This window comes from Trypanosoma rangeli (assembly GCF_003719475.1).
Source record: "Trypanosoma rangeli strain AM80 chromosome Unknown Tra_15.4_contig_00069, whole genome shotgun sequence".
Classification (NCBI taxonomy): Eukaryota; Euglenozoa; class Kinetoplastea; order Trypanosomatida; family Trypanosomatidae; genus Trypanosoma; species Trypanosoma rangeli.
The window spans coordinates 5390-28576 of record NW_021705811.1 but is presented as its reverse complement, the minus strand read 5'-3'; the positions used below and the strand labels follow the sequence as shown (position 1 = coordinate 28576).

General features: G+C 50.3%; 14 protein-coding genes across 14 annotated transcripts, besides 13 other annotated features; 13 read left to right on the top strand and 1 right to left on the bottom strand.

The window, feature by feature from the left end:
• Positions 1–321: 321 nt before the first annotated feature.
• Positions 322–358: a microsatellite.
• Positions 359–376: 18 nt separating this feature from the next.
• Positions 377–2926, top strand: TraAM80_02851 (uncharacterized protein; the record flags this gene model as incomplete). Its single annotated transcript, XM_029379842.1, has 1 exon — positions 377–2926. The coding sequence occupies one exon, from the start codon at positions 377–379 to the stop codon at positions 2924–2926; it is 2550 nt and encodes an 849-aa protein (XP_029240364.1).
• A 159-nt stretch (positions 2927–3085) lies between these two features.
• Positions 3086–3126: a microsatellite.
• Positions 3127–3228: 102 nt separating this feature from the next.
• On the top strand, positions 3229–5433 carry TraAM80_02850 (uncharacterized protein; the record flags this gene model as incomplete). The annotated part of the gene is made up of 1 exon (XM_029379841.1): positions 3229–5433. One exon carries the CDS (start codon positions 3229–3231, stop codon positions 5431–5433), a length of 2205 nt encoding a protein of 734 aa, XP_029240363.1.
• Positions 5434–5474: 41 nt separating this feature from the next.
• Positions 5475–5511: a sequence feature (A-rich).
• Positions 5512–5715: 204 nt separating this feature from the next.
• Positions 5716–6672, top strand: TraAM80_02849 (uncharacterized protein; the record flags this gene model as incomplete). Its single annotated transcript, XM_029379840.1, has 1 exon — positions 5716–6672. The coding sequence occupies one exon, from the start codon at positions 5716–5718 to the stop codon at positions 6670–6672; it is 957 nt and encodes a 318-aa protein (XP_029240362.1).
• A 204-nt stretch (positions 6673–6876) lies between these two features.
• Positions 6877–6898: a microsatellite.
• Positions 6899–6962: 64 nt separating this feature from the next.
• TraAM80_02848 (uncharacterized protein) lies at positions 6963–7676 on the top strand (the record flags this gene model as incomplete). Its single annotated transcript, XM_029379839.1, has 1 exon — positions 6963–7676. The coding sequence occupies one exon, from the start codon at positions 6963–6965 to the stop codon at positions 7674–7676; it is 714 nt and encodes a 237-aa protein (XP_029240361.1).
• Positions 7677–7915: 239 nt separating this feature from the next.
• Positions 7916–7938: a microsatellite.
• Positions 7939–8980: 1042 nt separating this feature from the next.
• On the top strand, positions 8981–9292 carry TraAM80_02847 (uncharacterized protein; the record flags this gene model as incomplete). The annotated part of the gene is made up of 1 exon (XM_029379838.1): positions 8981–9292. The coding sequence occupies one exon, from the start codon at positions 8981–8983 to the stop codon at positions 9290–9292; it is 312 nt and encodes a 103-aa protein (XP_029240360.1).
• Positions 9293–9332: 40 nt separating this feature from the next.
• Positions 9333–9412: a microsatellite.
• A 571-nt stretch (positions 9413–9983) lies between these two features.
• Positions 9984–11714, top strand: TraAM80_02846 (putative RNA helicase; the record flags this gene model as incomplete). Its single annotated transcript, XM_029379837.1, has 1 exon — positions 9984–11714. The coding sequence occupies one exon, from the start codon at positions 9984–9986 to the stop codon at positions 11712–11714; it is 1731 nt and encodes a 576-aa protein (XP_029240359.1).
• A 202-nt stretch (positions 11715–11916) lies between these two features.
• Positions 11917–11968: a sequence feature (A-rich).
• Positions 11969–12234: 266 nt separating this feature from the next.
• TraAM80_02845 (uncharacterized protein) lies at positions 12235–12600 on the top strand (the record flags this gene model as incomplete). Its single annotated transcript, XM_029379836.1, has 1 exon — positions 12235–12600. One exon carries the CDS (start codon positions 12235–12237, stop codon positions 12598–12600), a length of 366 nt encoding a protein of 121 aa, XP_029240358.1.
• A 241-nt stretch (positions 12601–12841) lies between these two features.
• Positions 12842–13600, top strand: TraAM80_02844 (uncharacterized protein; the record flags this gene model as incomplete). The annotated part of the gene is made up of 1 exon (XM_029379835.1): positions 12842–13600. One exon carries the CDS (start codon positions 12842–12844, stop codon positions 13598–13600), a length of 759 nt encoding a protein of 252 aa, XP_029240357.1.
• Positions 13601–14311: 711 nt separating this feature from the next.
• Positions 14312–14335: a microsatellite.
• Positions 14336–14499: 164 nt separating this feature from the next.
• Positions 14500–15453, top strand: TraAM80_02843 (uncharacterized protein; the record flags this gene model as incomplete). Its single annotated transcript, XM_029379834.1, has 1 exon — positions 14500–15453. One exon carries the CDS (start codon positions 14500–14502, stop codon positions 15451–15453), a length of 954 nt encoding a protein of 317 aa, XP_029240356.1.
• Positions 15454–15623: 170 nt separating this feature from the next.
• Positions 15624–15683: a sequence feature (A-rich).
• Positions 15684–15746: 63 nt separating this feature from the next.
• Positions 15747–15798: a sequence feature (A-rich).
• Positions 15799–15935: 137 nt separating this feature from the next.
• TraAM80_02842 (cyclin L1) lies at positions 15936–17366 on the top strand (the record flags this gene model as incomplete). The annotated part of the gene is made up of 1 exon (XM_029379833.1): positions 15936–17366. The coding sequence occupies one exon, from the start codon at positions 15936–15938 to the stop codon at positions 17364–17366; it is 1431 nt and encodes a 476-aa protein (XP_029240355.1).
• An 803-nt stretch (positions 17367–18169) lies between these two features.
• Positions 18170–18739, top strand: TraAM80_02841 (uncharacterized protein; the record flags this gene model as incomplete). Its single annotated transcript, XM_029379832.1, has 1 exon — positions 18170–18739. The coding sequence occupies one exon, from the start codon at positions 18170–18172 to the stop codon at positions 18737–18739; it is 570 nt and encodes a 189-aa protein (XP_029240354.1).
• A 240-nt stretch (positions 18740–18979) lies between these two features.
• Positions 18980–19019: a sequence feature (A-rich).
• A 216-nt stretch (positions 19020–19235) lies between these two features.
• Positions 19236–20063, top strand: TraAM80_02840 (uncharacterized protein; the record flags this gene model as incomplete). The annotated part of the gene is made up of 1 exon (XM_029379831.1): positions 19236–20063. One exon carries the CDS (start codon positions 19236–19238, stop codon positions 20061–20063), a length of 828 nt encoding a protein of 275 aa, XP_029240353.1.
• Positions 20064–20343: 280 nt separating this feature from the next.
• Positions 20344–20379: a microsatellite.
• Positions 20380–21141: 762 nt separating this feature from the next.
• Positions 21142–21167: a microsatellite.
• A 314-nt stretch (positions 21168–21481) lies between these two features.
• Positions 21482–21841, bottom strand: TraAM80_02839 (uncharacterized protein; the record flags this gene model as incomplete). The annotated part of the gene is made up of 1 exon (XM_029379830.1): positions 21482–21841. The coding sequence occupies one exon, from the start codon at positions 21839–21841 to the stop codon at positions 21482–21484; it is 360 nt and encodes a 119-aa protein (XP_029240352.1).
• A 197-nt stretch (positions 21842–22038) lies between these two features.
• Positions 22039–22353, top strand: TraAM80_02838 (uncharacterized protein; the record flags this gene model as incomplete). The annotated part of the gene is made up of 1 exon (XM_029379829.1): positions 22039–22353. The coding sequence occupies one exon, from the start codon at positions 22039–22041 to the stop codon at positions 22351–22353; it is 315 nt and encodes a 104-aa protein (XP_029240351.1).
• Positions 22354–23187: the final 834 nt, after the last annotated feature.

Here is a 23187-nt window from a genome sequence, read left to right as displayed (position 1 = left end):
TCAAGAAAGTGATGACCTCTGTGCGAAGAGGAAACGAACAAACAAAGAAGAGTTGTGCTTTTATGCAACCTGTGTGTGCGTCATGTTTTGCTTCTGTATTGTCTCTTGGATTCAACGCCGACGGGTGAAGCACGCCGCAGCCGGAATGAATGCACATGCAATTTCTGAGCTGCCGTAGTAAAAGTGGACTGTGATTCACTTATTTTCCACCCACCCCTCCTTCCTTTTCAGTGTTGCTTTCTCTTGCCCTCTTTTACTTCTTCCACGTGTGTTGTGTGTGGTGTTCTCATTGCTCGCAGTGTGAAGGTGGAAGCTGACGACGCTGCTGCTGCTGCTGCTGCTGGTGAGGGGTGCGGGTTCCAATTCTCGGTGGCAGATGCAGCAGGAGCACTTGTGTTGCGACGAGGAAAATCCTCCGCGTGCCTCCTCCTCTTCCACGTTGCAGGGCGAGCGTCGGTGTTCACATAGTGACGAAGGCGATGGCGGGGCTCCTTCGGAGGGTGGGCGACGGACACTCACGCAGTTTAGTTTTTTCCGCTGGGGTAAGGCGCCGTCAGTGTCCGACTCAGGGGGGCATCACAACGGCGCCAGCGACGAGAGAGGCGGCAAAGACAGCGGTAGCAATGACAGCAGCACTGCCAAGGCGGTGGTGTACGGCTGTGTGGGGATGCTTGGGGAGTCTGGCAGTGGGCTTACATCTCTTGCTGCTGCCGCCGCAAAAGTGGCGTCTCGTTGCGGTTCTGCGTTTGACTTTCACTCCTTTAGCTCGGGCTCCTGTGTGACGTACATTTATCGACCGTCAGTGTCAAAGCTAAAGGAGTGTTTGCAGGTGAGTGTTGTTGACAGTGGGACTGTGCCACTTCGCGGTGGCATGGCTACTCGCGTGTTACCACGTTGTGACACTGTCATCATCACCTTTGCCCTGACAGGTATCAAACAAAGGCACTCTGACGCAAAGAACATATTTGCCTTCATGGGGAAACACGGAGGGGGCAACGAGAGTTCATCTCTGGTTCTCGTACATTCAGGGGACCGAACGATACTGCATGATGTGTTTGCGATGATTGCAGCACGAGTCTCTCCTAGGGGGCGATGCCCAAATATTATTTTGGTGGGCACCCATAAGGATTTATTAACGGATCAGTCCACAGGTGCCATGGACCTTCTTTTTAAAGAACTTCGGTCTATTTGTACGAGCATATTGGCATCATTCCAACAACCGCTCTTGTTGCACTCGTTATTTGCGGTGAGTACGCTGGATGGTTCTTGTGCAGCTGAGAACAGAGGGGGCCCTACCACAGTGTCAGGATTGTGGAACTTTATTTGCGATGCCACACTGAAAGATCTTGTCTCCCGTCATTCGCGGAGGGCAACTCTTCAGGTTCCACACAACAAGCCCTTTTGGCACGTGTTCCGTTTCTCGTCCTTTGCAACGGCCCCTCCACATACATGTAGTTTGCAGGATGCAGAAGTGTCTTCCGGTCGGAAGGATACGCATGACAATAACGATGAGGATGGCGATAATCCTTCTTCCTCTTGTTCGTTGGTGCATGCACCCATGCATATGTGTAGTGGTGCTGTCAGCGCCATACTAATTCGTTTTATTGCCAGCGCCAAGGCGAATAATAACGTTATATTTATTTACCGTAGCACCTTTAGGAGACTTTTGTATTCCTCGGCGATGATCAGTAAAAAAGAAGTAACGTTTATTCTGGAGCAGCTGCAACTGGCTGGGGAGATTGTTTTGTTTCGGTATCCTTCAGAGGTGGTGCCATCACGCGATGTGTGCATTTGCCTTCATCCGCAATTTATTCAACGGGCCCAGGCAACGGTGTTCCTATACGCCAACTACGCCAACAATCGTTCAGTGACACATGGGAAACTACTCAAGGATGTTAACTTGGAGCGGTGTGGAGAGTGCGACCCGAACCATGATGTCTCACGCGGCATCTTCCCATATCTTTTGTTGCTGGAGCTTTCTCCGAGACTCAAGATTCCCCGCCCCTTAAAGGAAATGGAAATATTTGCGATGCTGCTTTTGCTTTCGGGCACGGCCTTTCTTCGTCCCTCCCCTGTAGCGAGATTAACGAATAAGAGAGACACATCCACGAGTCACATGACGACAACCGAAGAGAGATCGGATACTGCGGTAAGCAGTGCAAGTGGTTGTTACTCACTTTCCCGTACGACGATAGGTTCGCCTGGGAACAAGAGTTCAGAGAGTGAATCAGAGACAGTACCAGCGGATTGTCTTGGGCCACTGCCGCCGCAACATCGGCTGGTGGAATATGTTATTCCCAGCTTGATTTCCATGCGATGCCCCGATGAACTGCTTGAATGCGTGCGGTATTTCTCTGCCAAGGCAAGTAAGGTAACTGCTGAACAAGAGAGTTTGACGATGTCACGTGTGGTGGTGCTGCGTCACTGCCCACCAGATTTTTTTCCTATGCTCACGAGTCGCCTGCATCGTTACATGGTTCCAAATGTTCCCGTTTTTTCTGAGACTCTTTGGTTGGGCGGTTTAGCGTCTGCAGGACAAACTCATCACCTCTTGCGCATGTGTATTTGCCACAGAGGCCCAGAATCCGCTGCCGCACCAGCGGAGGCAGGATACCCAAATTGTGGGATATCGTTTCTTGAGTTTCACGCCCATTCGGATGTGGGGCTTTTGCCGCTGTTGTTGTTTCTGGATGATATTACTCATAAAGTGTCAACCTTAATTGCACACGAGTTCCCTGGAATGTTCACGCAGGCGCTACCAACTACCACCCCCCTGAGCGAGAAGGTGTGGCGCGGTAGTTGTTTGCCTGCATCTCTCGTGGCGAGAAGCGGGATTGCGTCTTTTACTGACATGACGCCGTTGGAGAAGTTGGATGCACTCTTTCATTCACTCGAGCCTCCCATCTCTGGACCTCTGCATCCCTGACTCATGACAATATAAATATACACATATATGCGTATACATGCATCTATATCCCTCATATCGTCGTTGTGGTGAAACTTGATTCTCACTCTGTCTTCTCCTCCCTCGTTCTTCGTACGCAATACAACAGCTCTCTATACTTTACTGCGGATGCGTCTATGTTTATTATTATTATTATTATTTGTTTTCTTTTTCTTCTTCTTTGCTTGTGTCGTCCGTCTCTTTGGGTTTTCTCTCCTCCTGCCGCTTGCGTCGCTGTAATTTTTTACTTCCTGCCACTGCTGCTAGAGCCTGCGGGAACCTTGATGTCGAGGACGCTGAAGGAGCGATTTCCCGACCCTGATGCCGCCGTGTGCAGCACATTCTTCCGAACCACCGATGTGTGTGACAAGACGTGGTGTGACATGGCCCTCATTGCGGAGTCGGACGATCACACCTTTTGGACGGTCATTGCAAACCACAAGAGTCTGACACTTACGCTGCGAAACCTCATCACTGTTGTGGATAATGCCCACAGCTCTGCCTTTCGTCGTCAGCTGCAGCGAAGTGATGAGCTTTCCCTGATTACTTTTCTTGTTCGGTTGGTGACTACCACCTCCGTTGTTTCATCTGCTGGCGTGAGCGTGGCAAGTGTGGCGAGTTGCCTTGAACAACTTATTCCACCTGCCTTATTGATGCCTCTTTCATTGATCATCCTGCGTCACTGCGGATCGGTTGCGTCTGCAACGGTTACAACACTCATTCTTCTTAATCCCTCCTATTTATGCACAATGCCTGTCACAGCATCCTCGTGGTGTGACGCAACCGCTCGTCTGTCAGTTCAGTGCGTGAAGGAAGTTGCGAGAGGTAGACATCAACGACTTGCTGGGGACGTGGTTCTACTCTTTGAACAAGTATACCGTCATGTAAAACAATTATGGGCTCTCGTGCACTGTGCCCCTTTTCTTGCGGATTACATGCCGTTATCACGCCTGCTACAATATTTACGGGTCGTGGTGGATTTACTCTCACCTCTGCTGCAACATTTTCTCTTAACTTGCACGGCACTCTCCAACCGTCGTGAACAGCTTTCCAAGGCGAATTCGGCTATCGTTAATGCTGCTGTAAATGTTGCCTCGATACTTGTCTTGTTCCGTACATATCACAAGGTGGAGAGTCATGATAGGTGCCACTGTGTAGAGCGTATTGTTGCACCTACCTACGATGCCCTCACAAGTCATATTACACGGAAGGTACAGGGACTTCCCAGCGTGTTGCTCTCTGACACAAGACGATGTTTCACAAGAACTCTGCATGAACTTGTGCCTCCGCAAACAGCTGCGCAAGATTTGGAGGTAGGGAAAGTATTACGTCATTTAAGTGAACCAGTTCCAGACAGTAAAGACTTTTCAAATGGATTTCTGGGGGCTCGTCCTCGCTATTTTGAATTACTACTGCTGGAGTTGGTACACCAAGGGTTTCACATTGATGTGTTATTGGAGAAAAAATTTATCACTTTATTGGAGGCGGAGGAGCTTGGGGCCTCGGAGCGGGTTATCACGCAAACCATTGCCGGTATCATTGACAAGGCCACAGGCGATGCTGCAATGACGACAAGCGGGGGAGGCAACTATCACAGTACGGGACTTTCGACTGTCGAAGAATCAGCATCTGCTTCATCAGATCCGTTGATAAGCATAGTGTTGGGCGTCATGCCCCACTTTAATGTGGATGGTATTAAAGCTGCCTTGCATTATTACAACGGAGACGTGGAACAGTTTATTCTGGATGCCTCCATGGATAACGTAGCTCCGCACTTGCTTGCGCAACTCACTGAACCCTCACCCTCCAATGTTGTGGGGGAAGTCGCTCAAGTGACAGCCTGGACCCCCGAAATTAATGCAAACACCACCGGAGTCTCCACTTCCACAGTCGCAAATACACTTACGGTGGAAGATTACGACAACGATTTTGATGTGGTGGATTTGAATTTATTTATTGGCTCTGATTTGTATGAGGCCATCAACGGTGGAGACGGCACTGGCGCTGCTGAGGATCCTTCGTGCGATCTTGTTTACACCACGTACCGTTCTAACGACCATCGTGGGGCTGCGGAAATGTTTGAGGTGGACGAAGCTATGCGGGAGAAAATTCGCATGTTGGCCGAATTAATGTACGAGGATGAATTTGACGACACCCAGGAGGTCGCAGAGGTTTGTGCCTATGAGGCTTGTCAGGGCGCGAACGATTCGGACTCGGCGGCCTCAAACAGCGACGTCGATATGATCCACAACCTCAAGAGCAACTTGTCGGAGGGAGGCGAAATAGCCACTAGTGCATCACGTCGCCCCAGAACGCAATACGATGAAAAACGGTTTCATGAGGCTCGCTCTAAACGCGAAAAAAGCGGACGGGCAGCGGAGGCGCGGGAGGCAGTACCAGCATACACCCAGAAGAAGAAGACCACACGCAAAAAGACGCAGGATAAGGGAGCCTTAACACGTCAGGTGAAGAAGGGCAAATTTAACTGATGATGTTGTTGTGACGTCAGCCATGCCTTGGTCATGAACTCTTGTTGTTGTTGTTTGTTTGTCTGTTTTTTTTTTTTTGCTCATTCTTCGTTCTGTTTTGGGTGTGGATGTCTTCCGTGTTGTCGTTGTCCGCATTTCTTTCACACTGTTTCTCACTACTGGGAGGCGGTGGAGGTTGGCTGCTTTCATGCAGGTGTGCTTGGTATCCTCTGACTGTTCTCCGTTTTTTTTTTTTTGGATTCGTCGTCTCGTCTTGGCCATGTAATGTGTAAGTGAGGAATCATGTGGCATCGTCTTCGGGTCCAGGTGCTGGGTTCAACGGCGGTGCGGGCAGAGGCGCCGCGGCTGACCTCGAGCATAGCCCTGATGGAGCAGAAGGCAGGGCTTCGGAATCTGCACCAGTACCCCACAGCTCGGCACAAAAGCTTGGTAAAAGACCGCATCCGCTTTGCACGGAACTGGTGGTTAACGGGGGGGAACAACTACGAGTTGGTGCACGAAGAGGGCCATGAGCGAGAGGCCACGGAGTGCTTCGCGGAGTACGCCCAGGATTCAGGCAATGACGTTTACCTTTTCTCGACTAACAGGCTGAGTGATCTGCCGCCACGAGAGCGACTTAACGCTATTGTTGGCCTCATGAGTGCTCGTTGGAAGGTCAATGATGGCAACCGTGGCTTTGACAAGGCGAAGCTGCTTCTTCAGGCCCTGGAGTGCTTTAGTGAGATGCGTCTCTCTGGGCAAATTAAAGAATATGAGGAGCTCCCAGAACCCGATCAAGACACGTTTTTGCAGTACGTTGAGGGCTGCTCTCGGTTTGCGCAGGCATGTGTGCATTCGCATCCCAATGCTGTTGCGATTTTGTTGCGTGTGGCCCAAATTTGTGAGGAAATGCGGTGTAGCGGGAAACGCGATGAAATGATTCATGTGGTGGAAGCGGCGGCGGATCGCATGAACCGTGTGTATGCCTTTAATCGTCCCGACGATAACTTGAAGGTAGCGCCACCGTCACTGATGGAAAATGAGGCGAGTGTTCGAAGGAAAAATTTTGAAGAGTTACAGAGGCGATATGGTGACAAGGCAACCCACGTGCTTGAGGAAAAACAACGGGCAGAGTACGTCCGCATTCACCGGAACAAACGACTCTACCTGCGCCCCATGGAGAAGGGTAGAAAGGAGATGGAGACGATGAAGCTTCCCGCGCGACCCGAGTTCGATGTGTGGACGACACCTTCTCGGTAGCGACTAGGCCCTTAATTACTTTTTTTTTCTTTTTGCAGTTTATGTCTATTTTGTTTGTTCATTGCCCCCTCTTTTATATATATTTCTCATGTGAATCTGTTTTCCTTTCCTGCTTTGCACTCTCCCTCATTTTCCGATTGATTTGCTCCCGCTTTATTTTGTTTGTTTTCTCTTTGCGAAGAACCCGGCTTTGCCCCCCTGGGCTGTGTGTGTGTGTGTGTGTGTGGGGTGGGGGAGGTAGGGGGAGGAATTTTAACGAGGGAAAGTGTTTGCCGTTGTCGCTGCCACCGATGTCGCACTATAACACTGGCATTGAGAACATTCCGTCGTTGTTTGACTTGGCGAGCGCCCTGACGGGGTTTGTTGCAGATTTTGCGCAGGTTGTTTTGGGCTCCACCCAAACATCCTTCAAGGCGGCTGCGTTAGAAGACGACGACCTCGGCAAGTATGACCCGACCGCCCGTAGTTGGGAGGGGACAGGCGGGCTGCACTACCGTGTGCCACTCTACCCCATCCCTAGTGAGCGTCACACGCGTGACAAAACAAGAAACATTCGGGTTCTCATGGATAACTGTCGCCATCTCTGCGTCAAGGACGAACTGCCCAGCACCAAGGAGGAGATGCAATTTTGGACGGCGTATCGTTTCATGAAGTATCAGATGTATCTGGCACCTATGTGTATCATCATGCCACCTCTTTACATTTTTTGGCGCATGTTTCACGATCGCATTCCACGCCCAATGCGCGGTCGGACAATTCCAATCACACTTTCGCTTGCCTTGGCAGAACAGTGGGCCGATGCAACGTATCCGGGACATCAGTTGCTGTCCACCGCCTTGAAAGCCAAGACACCGATGGGAGATGCCGCCCGCGCGGAGTGGTTGCGGCTGCAACCGATTGATATGCCCTACTACATCTACACTGCGTATCAATTCCAGCACTTTTTTGGAAATACGCCAGCGGCACTCCAATTTGGCGGAGACGCGGCCTCGCTCTGCAGTTAGGAGAAAAATTCTTTTTGTTAAGCGGGGAACTGTCATCTTGATTGTGTTTGGTTATGCCTGTGTGCATCTCTCTGCCCATATCTTTGTCCTCTTCTTTTTTGGGATCGGTGAGGGAGAGAACATGAGCGGAGTGATCGCACCAACTTTTTTTTTTTGTTGTGTTACCCCATGTTCTCTGTGAGTTTCATTGGCATTTGAGACTGTACTCGTGTCCAGCGGAGTCAGCCGCAATGTGCCTCTTTTTCCTTTTTTTTTTTTTTTTAAATTACACCGATCCCTCATGTTTGATGTGCTTTGTGAACAGTAAATGACATGTTGAGCAATGAAATGTCTCTGCTCCGCATTCTCCGCCTAAGAAATAGGCGTGACAGCCGCTCACGATTGCCAGCGCGTGACCTTCGGGAAGCGTCGGAGCAGGCTAGAGGTTTTCTACGGATGTTGTTTGGTACTGATTTCCTCTGCCTTTTGATATTTTGTTTCTACCGCGATGACTTCTCGGAACCCGTCATTTGAAGCTTGTCTTCAGAGCGCTCCACGCCAGTTTCGCTGAATTGATGAACGGCACGCATTTCTGGCTCCATGGATTGTGGGGTCGTATCGTGAGCGCCACCGAGGGTGTTGTAGGGTGCACTCCCGCTTTGAGAGTTTTGTGTTGACCTCCAAAATTACCTTCAACAGCCTGACCTTGCTGGTGGTGAGGATGCAGTTAATGCCGCTCTTAGAAATACACAAGGTGCACTGTAAGAAGTCTTACTTGCCGTTTTCTGGGCGGTTGAAGGTTGAGAAAACACCCGCTACAGACACCTTACATGGGGTGCAACGAGATGTGATGTGGTGCAAAATGTCAAAGTAACCTTTCCACTCCTAACGCAATCGTGCCTGTGGCTTAGACATGATGAAAAAGATAAGTGGGAATTTCGCGTAAAAAGGGGCTGTTGCCCGTCCACAAGCATGGTTTGTTTTGACCTTTTGGTTTTGTTTGCGAGAGACGTGCAGGAGGACGTAAACTCCGTTCCGTCTATGTGCTTTGTAGCTGTTGGGCCCGGGGCGGGAGGGGGGGGGGGAGATGCCGCACCGAATCAAGGCATCGCCATCAAACACCTTGAGCAGCTGCTGGAGTGTCATTGGGTTAAATTTTTGGTTTTTACCGGCGACAATTCTTATCCGTCCAAGGCTTAGCTGTTGTTGTGATCCGGCGTGGGTCACAATGTTTGAAAAAACCGCTTTCAAATGAGGTGTTTCGTGCATTGCCGTTTGTCATCTCTGCCGGGAACCATGATTTGCGGGGAGAACTGTCCGTACAGATGGGCTGTGAGGAAAGGAACGTCCAATGGTACTTTCCGGCACCGCATTACGACGTCGCCATTCCTCTCATTCCGGCCTGTCCCGATGCAACGCTAGCTAATGAGATGGTAGTGCTGATGGACGATTCAACTGCACCGTTTGCCGCGGGCCTGCTGAATGCGTATGTTCTGAATGGTTACATGGACGGCTTTTGGAAGCGGCAGATGGCAGACTGCAACAATATATATATATTGCATGTCTGTCGTTGTTTCTTGTATCCAAATGGACCTACACAACGGGGTGGAAATTGTGATGCTCCGTTGGATTTTTAATATGTCGTCTATGGTTGATGCACCTGTAGACTGCACGATGTTGTTGTTTTTTATTACTTTTATTTCTTTGCTCTTTTTGTCTGTCTGTCGGCCTCTCTGTCTGTCTGTGTTTATGTTTGTGCTAGTGGGTGCATTTTGACAGCCGCCTAGCTGATTATTATTGTTATTTTAATCTTGCTATATACATTTTGTTTTTTTTGTGTGTATCCATTTGTATGTATATGTTGTGTTATGTGGCAATTTTGTTGTTTATGGAGACAAGCAAGCGGGTGAGGGACAACGGCGGGAGCGACGCGGAGTTTTCGTGGTGGAATCCCTGTTTTGATTTTGTCCAAGCGGTAGGGGAAGGCGGAAGACATGCCAAAGCACCAACCGACTGCTGTGCACCTGCCGGTGGAGGAGGCACGTGGGGCTATCATTCGCATGATTCGGCGCCACAGTGCAGTGGTTATTGTGGGTGAAACGGGATCTGGAAAGACAACCCGGATACCCCAGTACGTGTGGGATGACTTGATCTCCCAGGAGCCACCAGGCAAAGCAGGGTGTTGTGGGGTGCACACAGCCGCGTCGTGTGGCGGCGGTTAGTATAGCTCGCCATGTGGCAGAACAGCGCGGGGGACGCGTGGGCGCCGAGGTGGCGTATGCTGTACGCTTTGATGATACATGCAGCAGCCAAACTCGCATCAAATACATGACGGATGGCATTCTCCTTCGTGAGATTCAGGCGGACCCGGAGCTTTCACACTATCGCTGTTTGCTGCTTGACGAGGCTCACGAGCGAACGCTTCACGGCGACGTACTTTTTGGCCTTTTAAAGGACATCGTTAGGAAGAGGAAAAAACCCTTGAATATTGTTGTCATGTCAGCCACACTGAACGCAGAGCACTTCTCTAAGTTTTGGTGGAATGCCCCCATCGGTGTCGTTCATGGTCGGTCATACCCTGTCACTATTTTCCACACGGTGGAGCCCCAAGCAGACTACGTTGAGGCCGCCGTGAGCACAATTCTGCAAATTCACGAAAAGGAAGAAGCTGGGGATGTGTTGTGTTTTCTAACTGGGCAAGAAGAAATTGAGGATGCCAAGCGTATCCTGGAACGACGAATGAAGCTGATGCCGAGCACCCTTCAAGACCTTGTGGTACTGACGCTTTATTCTGCTATGCCCTACGAACAACAACTACGTGTCTTTGAGCCGCCGCTACCGGGCAAACGCAGGGTAATTGTGGCAACAAACATTGCAGAGACGTCCATTACTGTGGAGGGTATTAAGTACGTCGTGGACAGTGGGGTAGTGAAGGCAAAGTACTTCAGCAGCAAAACTGGGATGGAGTTGCTGTCTGAAGTAGACGTTAGTAAAGCTCAAGCGACACAGCGTACAGGACGAGCCGGACGTATGACGGCTGGCAAGTGCTTCCGTCTCTACACCGCGCAGGCGTTTGAGTCGTTGGCGGAAAATACCGTGCCTGAGATTCAACGGAGCTCACTCATCAGTGTCGTACTGCAAATGAAGAGCCTCCGAATCGACCGCATTATGGACTTTGAATTTATGGATGCCCCAGACCCCAAGGCCGTGGTGAAAGCAGAAGAGACCTTGATGCTTCTTGGTGCATTGGATCGTCACGGTCACATCACTCGTCTTGGACAACGCCTGGTTGATTTTCCCATTGAGCCCATAGCTGCCATAGTGTTATTGGCAGGGAAAGCTTTGGGCATCGAGCGCGACGCCACAATTGCTGTTGCCATGACATGCACGGAGAATCTTTTTGTTACCTCTCGTGAGGCGAAGGATGGAGCTGATCGATGCAAGGCTGCCTTTGCCAGGTCCGCAGGTGATCATGCGACGCTGCTTAGCATCTATTACGCCTACAAGCGTGTCCCAAAGGAGCAACGAAAGATGTGGTGTGAGTCAAACGCGCTTAATCAGAATCAGATGCTAAAGGCGGAGGATGTCATGACACAACTAGCGGCGATTCTTAATGAACACAGTGATGAGGTACTGCTGTCAACATTTCTGCGGAGACTCCCACGTGCGGAGGATAAGGATACCGCTTTCCAGCGCAAGCGTACCCGTGACAGTGTTAATGCTGTGGTAAAGGAAGATGAGGAATCCCAACATATGAATGGACAGGCATTAAATACGGTGAAGTTACGCGATTTTGAGCTTCTTCGACGAGCGCTCTGCTACGGGCTTTCGCTTAATGCCGCTTTTTTTAACGCGAAGATTGGCAACTATCAGACGGTGATGGGCCAGCAAGTGGTGCATCTGCATCCATCATCAGTCCTTTTTGCTCAGCGCAAAAAGCCTGCACTGGTGGTTTTTAACAGCGTGGTGCGCACAACGAGGCAGTACATAAAAGATGTTTCTGTGGTGCAGGAGGAGTGGCTTCGCGACGCAGCCTCTTTTTTGAGGCCTGTACAGTGAAGGGAATGACAAGCAACCGCATCCACGTCCGGAAATGAACCAGAGAAGAGAAGAACAAAAACAGTAGCAGAAAACGATGCCTCTGCGAAGCGTAATAACTTTTCGTGTAAAAATTTGGAATGAATTGATTCCTCTCATGTTTGTTGGCATCCCGTTGTGCTGTGTATGCGGTGGAGGAAAGTGATATCGCATGACGCCACAGTGTTTTTTTTTGTTTGTTTGTTCTATGTATGTCTGTGTCTCTGTGTATGTTTCACGGTGTTTCTGTCTTTATTCGTTGGTGTCGTTTCCACCTCTCTTAGCGCGGCAGTTGTAAGCCATCATACACATACTTGTACATCTTTACTAGGGCCCAATACGTCTGGCGGGTGGTTGAAAAAAAGGTTGGATGGGTATTTAGACCTCCCGCGGGTCTGGCGTGGCTGCTCTGACGTCTGCATCTCCCTACGGTCGTGATGCGGATGCGCTGCTGAAAGACTTTGACACTACAACCCTGACTTTGGCTGTTATTGGTGCTGGTATGGTCGGGGTTCACACCGCCTACGAGCTCGCTCAACTTGGTTTCCGGGTCATCGTCTTTGAGCAGTGTCGCGCAATTGGTTTGGGAGCAACACAGTATGCCTTCCCGTTTGTGGGAGTCGGTCTTCTGCAGCCGTACATTCACACGATAAGAATGGGGCGGAAATTGTTGCGCGGGACGTTGGCAGTAATCTGTCCGGACATTATTTCCGCGGAGGATTCATGGAATTCTTTTTTTTTTTTCGGCTGCTATCCACCGCTGGTTATGGGCACGTCGCTGGAATACACTCACGGAGGCCCAGGTGATGTAATACACGAACAATTTGTCAAGGTTGAGCGTTGGCGTTGTGGAGGATCTCGTATGTAGACACCGGAGCCTGTCGCCGTATATTTTAAGTCGCAATGTCTCGGTGGGCATATTCGACCCAACAGCAGGTGACGCTGGGGGAGTAAACATTGTTCCTACAGCGCATTTGAAACTGTTACTGATTGACCCGGTCGGTTGGACGCCTGAGTTGGCGCGGATTGCGCAAACGCAGTACGGTGTGAAATTTGTCCTCAGTGAGAGGCTGGTCGACAGTACCAACCACCTCTGTTACGGCTCGGGTATGATGTTGACGTTGCGTTTTGCCAGTGAGACTAATGGTCACACGAAATTCAACAACCGTCGTTTTGATGTTGTTGTGCTCACTGCAGGGGCGCACCCGGGTCCGTTAACGTGTGGTTCCTCGCAACTCCCCATTATCGGCTTAAGCAGGTGCTATGTCGCGTTCACGGCGAATTCTGGCGCTGTGGCATCCACCCCGCTTGCAGACGCGCTAGAGCGCGTTGCGCCAGGCATGGTTGCGTTGTCCTCCAGCGGTAATCTTGTGGCATACAAAGTCTCCGATGGAGGTGGCGCTGAAAGCATTGCGGAGGATCGTTTTATTGTGCAAGGCTTGATGTCATTTGACTCCACAAGCAAGTCAGTAGTCAATGTTGTAGGAATGTTAAAGCGTCTAGAAAAGTACCTTCGTGTGAGGTGTGGTCTTGATATCTCACTTTTGCCAGAGTATCAGAAACAACGACTCCAGCGTGACGGTGTGGCGGAAGGAGCAGCTCAGCCAAATCATATGACAGTCACGAGGTATATTCGTTCATATACTCCAGACGGTGTGCCGCTGATAGCGAATAACGGGGCGGCGTTTAACTGCTTTGTTTGCACTGGTTTTGGCGACCATGTCGCGGACATGGCACTTGGTTCGGCGAAGATCTTGGCGAAACTTATTGGCTCGCAGGCGTCTGTGATGTTGCAATGCGACGAGGAGGAAATACAGCACTGTGGCAAACACATTGAACCTGTGATGACGGAAAGACGTATTGTTTAACTCCAGGAGGAGTTGCAGACGTTGTGGAACGATTGGTTGGTCACCGCAGATCTTCCGCCTGGGCAAGAAGTGATGACATTTAGGCAAAATCCTTTTTCGGCGTCTCGCTTTGGTGGGGTTATGAGGGACAAGGACCCTGAAGTGACACGCACGTCCTTTTTGTACCGTTTGTCAAATACAGAAACGGCCTTTGTGCGCGCGGCTGAGCCATGGGGGCATTACCTAAATAAATAGGCCATTAAGCTGACGTGCCACGACAATATGCCGGATTGGCTACGAACGATTGTCTACTACCACTTCAATGATGAAGAGGACGACGAGGAGCTGCGGCGATCCAGGCAGAAATACGCGGAAGGCATGCGACGCATTCGGGAGAAGTTTGAGGACAAAGCCCAAAACCGGCTGTCATATTTGGTGTGATGGGGGACGACACGCTGAAAAGAAGGATGACACTCGTGTGGTGGGAGGAACCATTGGTACGTGCGCTGAAGTGTGATTTTTTTCTCTCTTTAGGGATGAAAAGAGTTGCAGCCGGCGCGGCAATGATGCGTGGCACGTCCGTCTGTTCAGTGGGTGCACATCTACCGTTTTTTTTTTGTATTTGTCCTTTTTGGACTGATTTTATTATTATTATTGCCCTTGTGGTTATTGTCCCTCGCTGTGCGCAGTGTTGATGTTTGTCTCCCTGCACATACTGCACACTTTTCCCCTTTGATTGTGTTGTTGTTGTTGTTGCGTTTCTTGCCTCGTCTTGTGAATGGACGAGATCGTTGTGGCAGGTGAAACCATTTCGGGATCCAATTGGGGGTGGTAAACGCTGTTCACTGAGCGAGCGTGAGAAATCGAGGCGACCAAAAAAAAAAAGGAACCGCGTACACGTAAAAAAAAAACAACAGCGAATGCGAAAAGATCATCAAATGCGTACGTTCATAATCACTGTTTGCATCCTGGTGGTACTGCTATTTTCCAGCGCAGTCGCTGCAAAGAAGGAAAAACCGCTGCATATCCCCTTTCCGAAGGATGCCGTTGATGGCATCAGCTGCGGTGTTTGCACCTTTGTGGTAAAGCAGGTGTACAGGGATGTGCTGGTACTTTTCAACGCCAGCATTCGAAGACGCGTGCGAATGAGCGAAGATGACGTGCTGACGGCGCTGGAGGATGTGTGCAACCCCTTTGCGGAGACTGGCCAGTGGATACGTCGAATTACAATTACTCACAAACGCGAGACAGCCCCTTTTTTGGGTGTAGAGGAATTGCAAGTATATACCAAGTGCAAGCGCACGTGCAGCACTGTGGTGGAGGCCTGTGAAGGGGTACTTGATCACGAAAGCATGGATATGCTTTCACCTCGACTCTTACACCTCACTGAATACGCCGATGCAGATAAGTTTGCGGAAGCTCTATGCGATCGCTCACCGATTTGTACAAAACGGTGGGGCCTAACCGCAAGCAGATATGATGAACTCACCACTATGATTGATGAGGACACTATGGAGGAGATCGACCCCAAAGAGATGGAGGTTGAACGGATGATGGATCATATGGAGCGGAAGGAGAATCGGCGGCACAGCATTTTTTATCGTGATGAAATTGTGAAGATGCAGGAAGCTATTCTGAGGGGTGACAAGGAGGCGGTGGCAAAGGTGGACCCCTCCATTGCGGATCTTTCCGAAGAGGAATTCGCAGCCGTGCAGGCGATGGTGCGGGGAAAGAATAACGAGAAGCTCCGGTCTGGGACGCATAGAGCGGACGACGAGGGGAAGGCGAGAGACACCCAACGGCGGAAACACCGTGAAAGTGATGGCGGTGAGGGCGATTTGGAAAACTTTGAGCTAGAGCAAGAAGACCTTTGAAGACACGGCATTTTTTCGGTGGCGGGACGCCAAGCCACTGCTGGGAATAAAGGAGATAGAAAGAAGGACTTATTTTCTCGGGTCTCAATTGTGCGAGGGCCCGACGATTGTTTTTTTTTTTGCAATTCTTTCTGTTTCCTCGTTTTGCTGCTTATGTGGGTTTGGCTCTTTTTTTAGTTTTTAGTTGTTTTTTTTAGTTTTTGGTTTTTTCGTTTGCTTGGATTCTGCTTCACTCTGTTTCTTTCTTTGAAGTTTCTGCCTTCTTTCTTGTTTGAAAAACGTGTCTGCCGATCTTTCATTTTTTTATTATTATTATTTTGGTTTGTGAGTGTTTTTTTTTTAATTATCTGTTCCCGTTGCCTGCTTTCCTTCTTGCGCTTGCCACACCTCTGGACTTGGGGGCAGGAAGTGTGACGAGGCACATTGTGAAAAGGGAGGTGAGAAGAGGTCCAAGAGAGGTGTGGGGTGTCGGTGTTAGCAACATGTCCTTGCTTACTGGATGGATAGACGATGCTAGGCGAAGTTATGTCGCTTACGGAGTAGATCTCATTCGGACGGGATGTTTTCTTCTTCGCACCACACCGTCAGTGACGTACAGAGCCGCTGTCTTGTTTCAGCGCTTTCAGGCGGTCGTAGAGAAGGTTCGGCGTAAGCGCGGGGACTACCAAGAAGAATATGGCCTCACAGAAGGAGGCAACCCTCATGAATTGGCATCTGGTACACGAAAACCGTCCTACACAGTGCCAATGCACGTTGGGACAGAACGCCCTTCTGGGGTGCTTGCGTTCGGGGATCCATACGCTCCGCTGGATTACTGCTTGTTCAACTTGCATGAGCACGATGATATCACGTATCTCACCGCGGCGTGTGTTCTCATCGCGGCAAAAATGGAGGATCATTCAATGCGTATTCGTCTCATTGTGGGCGTTTTCATGCGTCTAAACCAACGCCGTCGTGGTGAGCCTGTTATTGAGCAACTTCAGCCACCACCAGAGCGTTACGATGATTTTAAGTTATGTATGCTGGAAGCTGAAGAGGTTGTGTTGCAGGCGCTTGGCTTTCAGACCTTCGTGGAGTGCCCTTTTAAGTATGCCATTCTTTTTCTTGGAATGATTATTGAAGATGACAAAGTAGGAGTTGTCACCGATGCCGGTGCGACGACGAGTAATTCCTTTTACTTCAATGGTACATTTTCCAATGTGGCCGTGAAGAGGTGGCTTGCAGACGCCGTGTGTTGGCTGAATGACATACCGCGTTGCATAGAATTATATGCTGAGGAAGCCCACGTGCTCGCGGTTTGCTCTCTCTTTTCCACGCGACCTTCGAACATTACTGGCCTGCCAGACAATTGGACGCTTGCCTTTGGCATGGAGCGAACGAAGTTAAACGCCGTGTTGCGTCTGCATCAAAGGCACCTAGAAGAGGCGGTTAACTCAGTAAACAACAATGTGCGGCTCCTCCTAGAGACGCGGCAGACGAAGCCATACTACCCAAAAGCGACGGAAGACGGCGCCGCAGGCGGTGACCCTGTTATTAGTGTGCCCGCGGCGGAGAGCAAACCCGAGGCCCCCACACCTCAGCCACCGGTACAACCAGCGGAATTAGCCCCGCCCATTCCTTCATCCGGCATAAAAATTCCATCTGCCAATCCTTTGCTAGCTGTGGCACCCGCCATAGCTCCAATTAACCGGCTGGGGTCTCTTCAGCCGGCGATTCACATCAATTTTGTTCCAGCTACCAACCCGGGTGTGGACAGTAAGGACAGCAATATCAGCGGCAGCAACAGTGTCAACAGCATCAGCCATCACAACCCAATTCACATAGATATGCCACACAACAGCATGCTACCGGGAGTGGCGTACCCATCGTTGCTGAACAACCCTTTGAGGAAGAGTTCCACTTTGAGGATCTAAAGGAACTGCAACGGAGGCGGCGACAAGAGGAGGAGCAAGAAGGAAAAAGGACAAAACGGCGAAGGAGCAGTAGTCACCGAAGGCGTCATCATTCCAGTGATAGACGCCGACATCGCTCGAGTGGCCGCCGGAGGGAGGAGAGCCGTGGAGGACGAAAACGGCGGTACTCCCCGGGAGGACACAAGAGTCATCACGGTGATCAGCATCACCACAACTCCACCTCTGCTTCACAACACTCAAGAAGTGACCGCAAGGATGAGAGACAGCGCCATGACGATCGGCAGCGCCATGACGATCGGCAGCGCCATGAAGATCGACAGCGCCATGAAGATCGGCAGCGCCATGAAGATCGGCAGCGTCATGAAGATCGACAACGCCACGGGGGACGTCAGCGTAACACTGGCAAGCAACCGCGCCGCCAACGATGATTCCCTGTTTTTTTCCGGGTGCAGGTGTGTCTATGTATTTGTGTGGTAAAGCGGGAGTACGTGGATGGAGAGGGCTTCAAGAACCAAAGTCGTTAAAATAGGAGTGGACAGCACGATGTGGTGTACTGCATTTTGTGTATTTGCATTGTTATGTGTATATTTTGTACAAACTTATTGATATCACTATCTCTTGTACAAATATATATCTTTTTCTTTCAAACATTCTAGTGCAGTGCGCCGTGGTGAGGTTGTGTGCGCGGAAAGCAAAGAGGTGAGAAGTTGCTCCAGGGCCTGGACGGTATTGGTATTGGTAGTAGTTATTGTAGGAGTAGGAGTAACTATTGTTTCGCTCCGTGATTTGTATTCACTCCTCAAATGCACACTCGCAATGCGCAGAGCTTTCCTGCGCTGCTCACCGACCTTGCTCTGGACGCCTACACCAACCATCTCACTTCACAACGCAGATTACCGGAAACGGATTCAATTTCAGGACTGACGACCGGTGCGGCTTCTCTAGAGGAAACCTTGGCGCCTCTGCAGCTTATTTATGGAAAGGTTTTTACTTTGGCTGTTGGAATTGCGCTGCATGGTGCCGAGTCGATCATTCGTTACGTGGCATACGACACCTGTGGATCGAATGATTGTGTTTCACACAGCGAACAACACGATCAACAGCGGCATCTGGAGGTGGAGAGTGCAAGTGGTAATTCCAGTGGAAGGTGCCTGTATTTTGTCGGTGAACACCGCCTCTTCTCGCCGTACTACTGCCCATGTGGGGCGTATGGCTATCAGGGCATTCGACGACAAGAGGTGTGGCTGTGTAAGCACCTGCTTGCACTCCGTATGGCACTTGTTTTGGAAGAAAAAGGCCTTGTGAAGGACGTCATACGCGAACGCAAGATAACGAGGTGCAAACTTCAGGAGATGATGCAGTCGCTGGACTGAAATGCAGGAGAGGGTGTAGAGGCCGCCGGTAATAATAATTATTATTTGCCTTTTTTTTCACCCTTTCCCTTATCACTGGCGACAGAAACAGGCTCGGATAATTTTCCTCTCTTTACCAGTATCTATTTTTACCTTTTTTTGAGCTAAGTGGTATATGTAGTCTTGCGTTTTTTTTTTGGGGTGGGTGGGTGGGTTCTCTCCTACTCTGGGTGCAAGTTTTGGCGATTGTTGTTACCTTGATTGCTTTTATCTTTTTTTCTTTCTTCTTTTTTAATTTTTCCACACTTTCTGTGTGTTGTGCGCCAACGGGGTTGGGAAAGGGTTCCAAGTATTTTGTAGAGATTTCACGGACGTAGTTGCCTTGTCGCCGGTTCTTTGTTGTTGCTGCTGCTGTGTGTGTCTATTCCTCCTTTCTGTGTTTATGGTCTCCTCCCCCAACCTCCCATGTAGGCGGTTATGCACGCATGGAGCGCCAGGACGTCCCAACGGGCTGTCTATGCCGGCCTTGGATGAGACGATAACGGAACGGAAAGGGTCTTCTCAAACCAACTTTCTTACTGCATTCTCTGCTCTATGGGGAGCCTCGTTGGAGCAACCACAACGACCACTTTGGGAGTTTTTCCAGCCACTAGTTGTGCCAACCCGAGAGGTATATACAACTCATCTTCTAGTCAACCTCCTTTGGTTTGCCAGAAACTACTACAACCTGGCCTTGCTGATTTCTTGCGTGCTGGCCATATACATGCCCCCATACACGTTGATTGTGATTGTTAGTTGTATCATGCACGTTATGAAGCGATACACATTTCGAAAGTCCTTAGTAACGGCTTTCGACACTGCCACGCCGACACGGCAGGAAAATGGTCGTAGCGTGATAATGATGTTGCTGATGCTTCTACAGATCTGTTGCTGCATTTACACCTGGTCTTTGACGGGGTTGTTTTCTATTGTCATGTGTGTTGTCGCTGTGGCGACGCCCATAGTTTTTCATGCCTTTTTTACACCCTACACGGATGAGGCTTTTAAACTCTACTATGAGGTTCTCCGAGCGAGGGATTTGCCACCTCCAATGCCTCGTTCACCGACGTGTTTGTTTTGCTCCGTGGACCCAGAGTTTGATGTTCGCGGCAACGTGGACGCGTTTTCAGTGAGCTCTTGGCATCTTAGCAGTGAGAAAGTTAACAGGCGAATATTGTCTCGCTCCTTCCCGGCGCCTCGGCGCCCACTCAAGGAGTCAAATTCAGACATTCACTGCCAAATACAATCTTCTGAACTTATTGATCGCATAGGACAAAATTTAATGTCGGGTAGCGTTGCCACTTAGAAACAGCTCTCTTTTTCGAGGGAAGACCTTGATGGACGCACCGATCCCATTGAGACTGCACCATCTGTAGCTGAGGCCGAGGAGCCCGGTGAGGCGTGCACTGATGCTTTACTGAGGCATCTGAAATTGCAGCGAAACAAAGAGGCGGTAACGTTGCTGCCAAAATCCACCAGCGCTGCAGTGCACACGCCCTTATTTGGGTTACGTGGCGAATAATGATTATGAGGAGGATAGCCTGGGTGATGAAGCGAGAGTGAGTCCCACCCCTGCAAGGAACACTGTGGGGAAGGGAGGGTGGGGTGGGGGGGATGGGGTGACGGACACAGAGGACGAAGGGACGTCGTTCGTTGGTACTGTTCTCACTATCAACACCTTTTCCGCCCCCACTCCTTAAACACAAGCTGCTAGCGCCGCAAGTTTCCGGCAGCGCATGAAGGAAATCAGACTCAACGGGGAAATATCACTGGGCACGCCCAACTGTGGCTGCATACAACAAAAGACATGAGGGAGTGATAAATACACAACCAGCATGGGAGCGAGGCTGAAAATTGAGTTGAAATGGATTACTAAATAAAACTGCCAACAACAGGTACGGAGACACTCTATACCTTCATTTAGGCGAGGTTTACATCCATCAATTTATGTTTTGCCGCATGAGAGTTGGCCTCAACTGGGGAGCGTCTCGTAAGTTACACGTATCTGAAGGTTTTGATTGCAGGTTCCACAAATCTAACTCTTCATCATGCACTCTTTTTCCTGGAATCTTGTAAGCAGGTGTTACATCTACCTCTCTATACAATTATATCGGTATTTGGAGGGGTGTTTTTCTTACCAGAACAGTGTAAGAACCGTGCAATTTTATTTTGTTTCTATTCAATAAATTGGACGGTGAAAGGAAGGGAAAAACCATTATATTATCTTGGACTTGACGTTTTTCTGGGTTTCTGTGAAGTGCACAGAGCGAGAGTGTTTGTAGTTACTGGTGGCAGTTTCACACATTGGGGTATACACGTGCGTATGTAGACTCTATGTCTGAATATCAGGACAGTTGGGTTTCTGCGACGCAGTCCTTTTGGTTGAAAGAGAGAGAAAAAGAAAGAAAGAGGAAACGAGTGCAGTAAGTAAGCAGTATTGTGTTGTGTGTTGCAAGATTATTATTATTTTTGTACTAAATTTGTGGAGATATATGAGGCCAAATGAGACGCAATGAGTGAGTGAGTCTCTTGTTGAGCACCCCGTTTTCTTCTGCGTTACTCCAGTTGTGCTCCCAAAGGCATTGCGTTGGAAGGGGGCGTGTGGACAGCGATAAGCTGGTGTTTCTGCCGTGGTGGCCAAGTCCGCTTCACTTGACCGCTGACTGGCCAACCCACACAACGCAGCTGTCGCCTTTTCCTGTGGGAGACTGCGGCAGCTTCCTTTTACATCACGGCATTGACGGTGTAGATGATGGTTGTGGGCCTGCTGGATGCAGGTGTCACTTCTTCTGCCTGAGGGATTCGCCAATGACGCGGACGATAGGGGGAAGTGTTGGAGGATACGGGGCGGTCTCCGGAGTTTCGCACGGTGATGGCGTGGCCACATGAGCTGCTTGCGTCCACTGACGCGGAGGCCCACAGGTGTGGAGGTGCCTGCCGCATAGGGCGTTTGGCTGCTGGGGACGGGCGCCCGCATGGATTGGGAGAGACCGTTTTGGAGTGTGGGTGGGCGCAATGTACCAGCAACACCCCAATGTTCGCCTTTTTGGGCGGCGCTACTTTCTGATGCGCACCTCGCCGCATTCAACTCGAGTCCTGCAGACGCGTTGTCAGTGGTCATTCTTTCGTTGACTTGCAAGGAACAACTAGAACAGCCCCCTTGCCGCCATCGATGCACGTTATTTGGTTACGAAGCATCCAATTGCAAAGTGCGCGGCGTTGTGTTTCCTGCGAGCTACTGACGGAGCCTACGAACTGCCCAATGTTTTCTAAACAGAGAGATGGTAAAAAGGAACAATGCCGCGGGGCTGCTCGGCGACAACGAACGCTTTGCGAGGAGGCCCCTCCTACACGAAATGCTTACGGACCGGCCGGACCATTCGTGCGATCACGCAGTTACATTCGATTTGGTGAGTGGTTCACCGCAGCCGGCGGGCATTGGGCTTGACGCCGTTCTTCAGCGCCGCTCGAATGTGGGACGCAGAATCTCTGGTCTTCCCTATATGAGAAAAATGTATGCGGCAGGTCAGCGAAATATTATTGAGGAGATGCCGGACCCCTTGACGTGGCAGCCAAGTTTGTCGCTAGCCGGCTAATTTGCAGTGTTGTTGCCAGAGACACTGGCGGTCGTTGGGCGAGGAGAGTGCGGCGGCATGCGTGACTGTGAGGTGGAGTGAGCGCCCCTGCGAGAGGGCATCCAATATGCCTGGATGCCGCAGGCCATGTTGCAGGTGGAACGGACTTTGCTGGACATGCTCATTATGGGTCCACAGAAGAATTTGGCTTGCTCGGAGACAAAACAGGCTCCGTCCTTGCCCACGGAGAAGATGGACGCGACAATAGCGGTGCTACAGTACCGGCGTGGCGGAAATAGAAGGAAAGGTGCATCTCTCGTCGGGCGTGGACTGTGGCCAGCCGGTGGTATGATGTAGGCGGCATGAACTCACGAGTAGCTGTTGACTTCAGACGGATGAGTCGTTGATTCTTCATTGCTCGCTGACGCCGAAGACGGCAAAGGCAGAGCTCCCTTCAATCTATCGGTTTGTGCGGACCCAAAGAAAGTTGGGGTGTCTGCGGTGTGTCGCTGTTACTGCCAGTCCTGAGGACGAAGTACCGTTCCGCCACTCTCACAACCCGGCATGTGGGCTGTATTTTGGCCTATCATCAGGTTTTGGCGCACTCCGGCGTGAAAGGTGCCTTGGACCACGCCAAGCAGTTGCTCGAAGTGCAAAGGCTTGGTCCTTCTCTCACGCGATAGCCTAAATTGTGAGGCAGAGGGAGGGGGAGCGGTGGTTGCGGGGCCCCAACGACTGTTACTTCGTTTTGTTTTTGTTTTTCCGGCGACTCTAGTTGTTGTCGCAAATGTGTTTTAGGATTATTATTATTTTTTTCGCGTGTGTGGGCATTTGAGAAACCTTAAAGAGGGGGAG